General features: G+C 34.7%; 1 protein-coding gene across 1 annotated transcript in view; it reads right to left on the bottom strand.

The window, feature by feature from the left end:
• CKAP5 (cytoskeleton associated protein 5) overlaps positions 1-9,729 on the bottom strand; it is a 114,725-nt gene that overhangs the window by 68,412 nt on the left and 36,584 nt on the right. Inside the window, 5 exon segments of the mRNA XM_008592925.1 lie at positions 2,733-2,846; positions 5,037-5,137; positions 5,374-5,506; positions 6,078-6,249; positions 8,973-9,179. Of these exon segments, the coding sequence (XP_008591147.1) occupies positions 2,733-2,846; positions 5,037-5,137; positions 5,374-5,506; positions 6,078-6,249; positions 8,973-9,179 (727 nt within the window).

Genomic DNA, 9,729 nt, shown 5'->3' on the forward strand with positions numbered 1-9,729 from the left:
CAGCCGGTCTGTATGTGGGATCCGAACCCTCGGTGGGAGCACCGCCGCGCTCCCAAGCGGCGCACTGTAGCAGTGCGCTACCGGGCCGGCCCGAAAACCCAAATCTTAAACTAAAGATTAAAATATAAATATATGTGTGTATATATATGTATACACATATATTTACACACACACACACACACACACACACACCCTCAACAAATACCCACAGGCAATTGACAAAGTCAAAGAAGCTATGGGCTGGAGGGAGGCATCCTGTAAATGAAAGAACTATATAACCTATGACAACAGGAAAGCCAACAGAACATATTGTCAGGTGACAATGCAAAAGAAGATAGTTTAAGAAATAATTTCAGGAATACCATAAGGAACTTCAAAATATATAGTTCTTTACAACTGGCATTAAAGGTGAAAATAGCTGGGAAATGAATGGAATTACTTGATTTAGACAACCCAGAGAAGAGACTGTTAAGGAGGGAAAAAGGATCAGTTTGTGCCCTGCTCCTCAATCTCATTCTCTTTCTTCCACTTCACCATTTCCCCATTTTTGATGTTTCTGTGATGTCAACACAATATGGATATGATGTTTGTGTATTTGTTTGTATGTATAAAATCAAATATAAAAAAATTGTCATATTTTTGGATAATTTATACAACTACAGTTAACTTTTCATTGTTTTAAATACTTTAGCCACAAAATTAAGTTTCTTTTTACTTGTTTGTGGCCTTTGATTCCCTCCCACCCCACCATGTGAAGAGGGAAAGAAGTTTCTACTGCTACCCTAGATCTCTCATAAATTTATTGTCTATGTCTGCCCACATATGAAATCCATGATCATTCTGGATTTAATATATATATATAATGTATACATAATACATTGAGAGATTACATTTATATTTACAATGCCAATGGAAATCGTAGACTAGTCTTTATTTGAAAAGCTAATATCCTGAGAAAATGCATGGAGAGAACATAACATTAATAATAAAGAAAAATAAAAGCTTTGTTTGGCATTGATCATTCAGTGACAGAACAATAAGGTTCCTCATGAAAATTATATGCTAGAAGAATTCAGAGAGAATCAGAAGCTCTCTTCACAAGCCACTAGAATCTCACTTCCCATCTCTCAGTGCCCTCTATCCTTCTCCTTCCCATTCTTTCCTCCCAGCCTCCAAGTTAGTGAAACCCTTTTCCCCCTGTGCAATTCCCTTATAATTCATCTTACCTAAGTCTGTGGCTCTTCAAGATGGAAAACTGATAACTAAACAAATATATGACAAATCACATCCCTGCCTTCAGGTCCCACTTGGAAGAAAGCATAGGAAGACTAACTTCTAGAAAATACAGTCTATCCTCCTTATTCACGGATCTGTATTTGTGAATTCACCTACTTGCTAAAATTTATTTATAACCTCAAAATCAATACTCATGGCACTTCCCTAGTCATCTACAGACAAGTGCAGAGCTGTGAAAATTTGAGGTGTATGATGTGCATACTCCCAGTTGAGGTGGAAAAGACAATGCTCTGCCTTCTTGTTTCAGCTCTCATACCTTAACAAGTGTCATTTTCATGGTCTCTTTAGTACCACATTTTTTGCATTTCTGTTGGTCCTTTTACTGTTTAAAATGGCCTCCATGTGTACCACTGACATGCTGTGTAGTGTTTCTAAGTGCAAAAAGGCTGTGATGTGCCTACAGAGAAAACACACGTGTTAGATAGGCTTCATTCAGGCGTGAGTTATTGTGCGGTTGGCTGTGAGTTCAATGTTAATGAATCAACGATATATATTAAATAAGCTGTCCTCAAATAGGATAAAATAAGGTTATGTATTGATTGGTTGATGAAAATATTGTGACCAGAGGGTCACATGACCTTAACCCTGTATTTCCCCTAGAAGTAATGGCTCAGTGTTTGCTAACTTAGTGTTGTTGGTGGCTTTACAGAATGTAACCACCACGAATAATGAGAATCATTGTATTTACGTGTGCATATAATAAAGTTTAACTTCCTCACTCTACCATTCTAATGCTCTAATTTCAGAGTGAGGAAGCAAGCAAAACAAAGTTTTTATTTAGTCTTGCTGTATTCAGGTAGACGTCTTCAGAGTTTGTTCTCAAACTCTATAATTACATCCACAGTGTTTGATCTATACTTTCAGGTTTTATAAAAAGTCTACATAAAAAAATATCTACCAGCAGCATTCAATCTGGTAGAACTTAAAGCAATACCAAAGGAGTATATTCTAAAAATATTTCTTATTTAATACTTGCCTGCTTTATAACTGACCACATATCTCCACACCCTTTGCTTTACATGCTGATACAGTACAGGGTGGTATCTTTTGCTATCTAATGAAAAAACACTCTTCTTATCTAATATTTGTCCAATTAAATTTAGCTAACTTAAATAGCTCATGCTACAGAATTATATAAAAATGGTAATATTTGGATTAGCAAGACCCTCTTCTTTTTGAGGTTTATAGAAGCTATCAAATAACATACTTAAAGTCAAAGTGATAAAAAACAAGGATTGAAAAAAAAAATACCCATAAAGATTTTAAACCTAACCTAGGACAATAATTTTAAATCTTTTAAAAAACGTATGCCTATTAATTCAAATACCATCAATAGTGTTCCTTAAATTGCAATGTATTTGTGATTAAGACATCTGATGAAGAGAAATTCAATGGCCTGGTCTGCTAAGATACCAAAGCTGACACTTCACATTTACCTTTTTTAATGCTTTTACTAAATCTGCATAATCGCCAGCTTCCAGTTTGGGATTTTTCACTAGTACTTCTACAGCTTCCAGGGCCTCTTTTCTCTCTTGCCATTTTTTTGCCTCCTGCAAGACATGATATGGTTCATTTGTAGAACAGAAAATAAGAAAGCAGAATAAAAGTCTATTTTTTTCACTCTACTAATTCAAAGGTATACAATTTGTTTGCTTTCAGAAACTTCTCCTAAAGTTAGTTAAAAAAAAAAACAAAACTGCAAAACTGTGCAGCCAATCAGAACATTTTGTTCCTATATATACATTTTTGTTCAAACACAAAAAGTATTTTTCGTAAGATTTCATAACCCTAAAGTAATATAATAAGTAAACAGAATGCCATAGACGTTTCCTTTTCATTTTCTAGGCAATGGTAGTAAACAGGTGTCAAACAGAAAACACTGACAGAAAGCATTTCTAGGCAATCTCACAGTGGCAATTATAGGAGAGGAATTTCTATACTGACAGCATCAAAAAGACCAGAAAATAATAATCACATAACCAACAACCCAAATTGTTCTAATCTCAGAGCGAAGTTTTCCAGATTGTGGATATAATGTAAATTCTTTTTTCTTTTGGGGCCATAAAGGAGAATATACTTCACTAGAGATCAAATAATCACTCAATGATTTAAATACTTAATATTTGAAAAGACTAGGGATACAAAGAAGATGATAAACTCACCACCCTGGAGGAGATTACAGTTCAATTCAATTTATCAAACATTTATTTGTTAATCAGAAATTAATACAATATTTAGGGCTGGCCCATGGCTCACTTGGGAGAGTGTGGGGTTGATAACCCCAAGGCCACGGGTTCAGATCCCTATATAGGGATGGCCGGTTAGCTCACTTGGGAGAGTGTGGTGCTGATAACACCAAGTCAAGGGTTAAGATCCCCTTACCGGTCATTTAAAAAAAAAAAAAAAAAAGACAGAAATTAATAGGATTCTCAAGTTGCAGACAGCAGAGCTAGGAAAATCTTCAATAAATAACTACTAGGTCTTGACCACTATGAAGGGAAAAGTATAAACTGCTATAATAATACAGCAAAAGGACTTAGACAGAAATTAATAGGATTCTCAAGTTGCAGACAGCAGAGCTAGGAAAATCTTCAATAAATAACTACCAGGTCTTGACCACTATGAAGGGAAAAGTATAAACTGCTATAATAATACAGCAAAAGGACTTAATCTAGTTTAGGCAGTTGGGTAGGATATCCCCTAAAAAGAGATGCGTAATGTGAAATCTAGAGGATAAAGAGGTATTAATAGGTGAATGGTAGAAGAAGAATGTTATAGGCAGAAAGAACACGAAAAACCTAGAGTTAAAAAAAAAAAAAAAGCACATTTCCTACTGGGAGAAGTACAGTATGGCTGGAGCATGAAGAATAAGGGCAATTAGAGATGTGACTTGAAGGTAAGTGGGGGCTCTTAAGACCCATGAAAGCCAATGAAGGGTTTTTGTTTTAGTTTTTTGCGGCTAGCCAGTAAGCAGATCTGATCCCTTGACCTTGGTGTTATAACAATGCACTCTAACCAACTAAGCTAACTGCCAGCCCCACTGAAGGGTCTTAATTGGGTTTTAATATGGGAAGAGTTGCATTTTCAAAAATGACACCTTTAATTACACTGTGAAGTATGATGGGAAGGAGGCAAAAGCAGAGACAGGGAGTCTTGTAAGAAAACTACTATAGCATATAAGGCAAGAGATGATAGTAGTAGCTCCGATAAGATCGTGTTTCTCAACTGGGGAGAATTTTGTCTCCTAGGGGACAACTGGCAGTGTCTGGAGACATTTTTGATTGTCATCACTTAGGGGGATGGTATTTACTAACATCAAGTGGGTAAAAGCCACATCCTACACTGCACAGGATGGCCTCACCTAAACAAAGAACTATCTGGCAAAAAATGTCTACAGTGCCAAGATCAAGAAACCCTGAAGTAAAATAGTGGCAGTGGGGATGGAGAAAAGGAGATAAATTTGAGAGATATTTAAAGGTAAAACCAGAGAGAAAATGAGGAAAAGGAAGTCAAGAATAATGTTTTGGATTTTTGGCAAGACATGTAAAGAAAAAAAAGTGTGACAATAGGTGTATATACAAAGTCTATGGGCGCAAAGAGGATGAAGCAACTAACTCACTGTATTAAGGAAAATATGAGGGTGGAAGGGGGTATACCAGGCAAGGGCTCAGCAGAGCATTCTCTAAATCTATTCAAGTAATTATTTTAAAAGAAATAAAAGAAATTTAACCATTACTTACAATTTTGTCATAAAAGTCTTTGGGAAGTTTGGAAAGGATTTCTACTGCTTCCAAAAGCTCATAAGCATCTATCTGTGGCATCTCATCGCCATCATCACCACCTTCAAAGAGAAAAAACAAACCTTAAAAATGAATGGTTTTACTTATTGAACAGTTATCAGTCCTTTCATATCCCTGATGAAATCTTAATACGGAAGGGATCAGAGTTGTTAATGCTATATCCAATTTATATTTTATTAAAGGCAGTCCTACAAAATATGCCTATTTAACATAGATTCTTAGGGCAGTGCCAATTCTAGCTAATTTTTATAGAGACCAGTGTTTAAAATCGGCTTACCTCCCTCAGCATCTCCACCAGCAGAATGTTGCTGTTCCAATTTAGCTTCTAGTTCTTGTTGGGAACGCAGAAACCGAGTTGGTCTAGGAGCACCTGTTGGCAGTTTGACCCACTCTTCTTCTAGTTCTTTCAACTGCAAATATCATAAAATATTTAAAAACATATCTACATCCCTGCCATTAGAGAACACACTTAATATTTATATTTACTGATACATTGGGATCCAATTTCTTATTTATGTGGCTCTAATAAGGCAAATAAGAAAAGATAAATTTAATTGTATATACTTTGTAATATAGGTCAAATAGACTTATATATACTACACTAAGAAAGAAGAATAAATTCATTTTTTAGGATACTCTCATTAGTTCATGAATTCGTATAAATTTCCATCTTTGGAAAAATCTCTAAAATGAATTGTAATAAAAAGACAATGCATTCACCCAAACAGATATTAAGTCCTGCCACACAACAGAATTATAAAGGGATCTTTTAAACTGCTATAGATCTAACACTAGCATGGTATTTAACTTGAATGGACAAAGTAACGGCAGAGAGTTAGCTATACTCAGAAAAAAATAACTAATTTCAAAATTGAGAATGAAAAATAATTGAGTAAGGACAGAATATCAATGACAATGAAAGAAAGAAAACACCTTCATATTAACCTTATGCAAAGGCAACCAGAAAACTTTGTACCTCACCTGGACAGAGTTTATATTTTGTAATGGGGGTCTCAGAGCATCCCGAATCCATCTGTAAATCTCCACAGCAATTAGTTTGGCTTCATCTCGAACAGCCTTCTCTCGAGACTCAAAGAGTTTTGGCAACACTTTGATAATTGGCTTAAGCAAGATGATTTTGGAACCAAATTCACTAAAAGTAAAAATTGGTGGAAAAACTGTCAGTATGCAATGTGCTTGGGTAAAGTGTTAGCTTTCATTCATTCAAACGTAGTGCCATACCTATATACTAATAGTTATATAAGTATTTTTAAGGCAGAAAAAGAAAAGGAACTCATAACCATGTACATATCTAGGTGTCATTCTTCCAAGGATATTATATAATGTCTAGGGCCCAAAGTAATATTACCATTTTAAAACTAACTTTCTATGTAATCAAACTAGGAATAATTCAAACCAATAAAGAACCAAAACGTGTAATATCTTAAATATACAAGTATGTACATATAAAAGCTTAAAAATGTAAACAATTAGTTTATAAATATTTAGATGAGGAAACTTTACTTTTAATAGTTCCTATAATTAAGGTGATCATTCAACTAGGTAGATCATGAATTCTGGTGATGTGTGTTTCATTCCTGACTTCACAGCTATCACACTGTAACTGAGCAACTTAAATCTCTCTTTGCTTTAGTTTTCCATTGGGAAAACAAATGCATTCTGACTTCCTTTAAAAAGATAACATGTCTTATACATCTGTTAGGTATTATATTTTCGAGTTTCCAACTGGCCAATTTTAGCTATCTGATGTCACTGCTAACATTTCTGCATAACAAATTCTGGAGCAGAAGGGATTTAGTTATGAAAGAACACTGAAATTCCGTATAAGTAGTAGTACCCCCAATACAAAGGTACTTAATACAAATATTTCCATGAAGTTTTTGAAGTATCCTCATATATTATTTATCTATTATCTAATATGCACAAATGTATCTCATGTATACAAATGCAACAAAATTATTCAGTAATAGCTAATGACATACTCAAACAGATTAAAGAAGGAAATGGTGAAAATACTTTCCCTAGAAAGGGATTTTTAACAAAACATCTGGCTGTGTGATATAGTTTAGGTACAGATATCATAACATGAAAATAAACTAGATTAGATGACTTCTAAGTTTTCCTTTAAAATGCCCTTTATATTAGAAAAGAACATTTTAACGTGGCTCAGCTGAGGTAAAAAAAGAATTATGGTGATGATAAACCATTTTGTTTTAGGGATATTTAACATGGTCCCTGACAGATCTAACATTTGAGACCTCTTAAATCTTCCTTTATATTACTACTGTTTCACCTGATTCTTTTTTGTTTCTCTATCCTGGACTACCTCTGAAAGATAGAAAAAAATAGATGGAGTAAGTCCACACAGAAAATAGACATCTTAAAAAAATAAAACCTAATCTTGATACTAAAAATTTTACTAGAAGACTATTCTAGGGATGATTTTGATCATCTGAAGCTGTTACTAACAAAGATAGCTTTAGGAGGTTCTAGAACCTAGAACTAAGCAGTTTGGCCTCAAGATTCTCGAGGGTCCCAGAGAGCTACCTAGTTCCACTATAGATTCTGAAAAGCTTTAGGACAAATAACCATACAGGGATGTGACTAAATTACAACATCTATAAGGAAGACATAAGAAGATATACCTAACTTGTTCTTTGCTACCTGTATTCCCCCAGTCAGCTTAGCAATGAAATAACCAGAGTTTAAACCATTCCAGAGTAGAAACTTCTAATTTAAAGGTAGAAGATTATAGTATATATTTTTATTAAGACATTATCAAGGACAGAACAGATCTGCTGAGCAAGCACATTCCTATTAACTGAGACAAGTTGTTAAATTTCTATGATAGAATGAGTACGCTATTTACTATTCATAAAAACATCTGCCTATTATATGATAATAGGCTAGAAACAAGGAAAAACTACCACACAAGAATCTGAGTGACAAATTGTATTTAAAAAGTTATGAACCAAAAGAAAGACAATATAAAAGTTTAGACTTATAAAGCAAAGATAGTTGAACAAAATTCAGGAATTCCGATAACTTTCACATAAGCTAAACACCAAAGGAAGCATTTTCCCTAAGATGTAGGTCATACACAAAACCACAGAAGAGTTGAGATGATCTTCACTCCATTAGGATTTCACTAGAGCTGCTTTCTAAAGTATCTCATGAGGATAGTATTCAGAACAGGATATCACATTAGAAGGACTGCCAAATCAGAACAAACTAGTGATTTGTGTAATTCAGATTTCTACAGCAAATTATAGCTACTTTTTCCTGAAAGAGACCCCATTCATAAAAAACTTCATTGCCAAACAACAATAAATTCTAGGGGTGAAAATAACTTTTATTCTTATGTAATAAGTTATTTTCAGTTTGCTGTTGCTATGCTTCTGTTTAAAGGCATATAGCATTTGCTTTTACTTTACTAAAAAGGTATCTAAATAAAGGTTTGCTTTAGCCAACAAACTATGTCTTTAGCCAACATTTCAAAATACGTAAGTCTATACTTGAATACAGCAAGAGAAAAAGAGCTACTTAAATAACTTAAGGAGTGCTTTTCCATCAAAAGTCCAATTCTTAAGATGAGAACAGATCAAAAATATCCCTCACTCTTATCATTAGAAAGGATTTAGATAAAATAGCTATGAAACACACTTGAAAGCAAAAATTACTCAATACAAAGTGCCACACTTGAGAAATGACTATATCTTTTCCAGGTCACTTTCCTCATTGTTGTGGCATGTCAAGTCAAGTTCAGCAGTTTCCATTTCTGTTTAAACCAGGAACCCCACACTCAATTGAGAAACTCTAGTTAACAGAACTAAAGCAAAAAAGAAAAGGTCTTACCTTAAGGCTTTCCTCAATGTCTCTATGCAGGCCACGATGATCTTGGGGTTCTTATTGTCCAGGCCTTTTAGGAGCTCTTCTTGCACAGCCTCTCCTTTCTCAATCTCTATGTACATGAGACAAATCTCTATGCCTAGCTCCTTGGCTTTGGCTTTAGGTTGGTTGAACACTTTACTTACAACACCAGATACAACCTCTCCTGTGGTTCTGTAATACAGATTGTAAATAACAGTAACCACACACAAAAACCACACTTTTGTAGAGAGTTGGAAAAAGTTCATGAAAAGGGGCATATAAGTACTTTCACAAATGCTCTGAAATAAAGTAAAAGAGTCTCTAATTTTTTAACTTAACGTTCAAGAACTTTAAAGAAAAAAAAACTTATACAAATCATAAAAGTTTAAGACATCACACCAGACATAGTTTCATTTTATAAATGTGGAAAATCCAAACAAGAAAGCAAAATCCCACCACCCAGAGAAAACTACTACTTTCAACTTGTTGATATCCATCCTTCCAGACCTTTCCCTAAGTGTGTGTGTCATATAAATCACACAATCTATATATATACAGATATATGGATATTTAAATATATTTTTACAAAAACAGGATTACAGAGTGCTTGCTTTTTTTTTTTTCCTTTTTGTCTTTTTCCGTGTCCGGCAATGGATCGCAACCCTCAGTGTTGCCCCAATACCGGACCGGGACCGGCAACGGGATCGCAACCCACGGTGTTGCTCCCGCGCCTCGCTCAGCC

The sequence above is a fragment of the Galeopterus variegatus genome, unplaced genomic scaffold, assembly GCF_000696425.1.
Source record: "Galeopterus variegatus unplaced genomic scaffold, G_variegatus-3.0.2 Scaffold8475, whole genome shotgun sequence".
Lineage (NCBI taxonomy): Eukaryota > Metazoa > Chordata > Mammalia > Dermoptera > Cynocephalidae > Galeopterus > Galeopterus variegatus.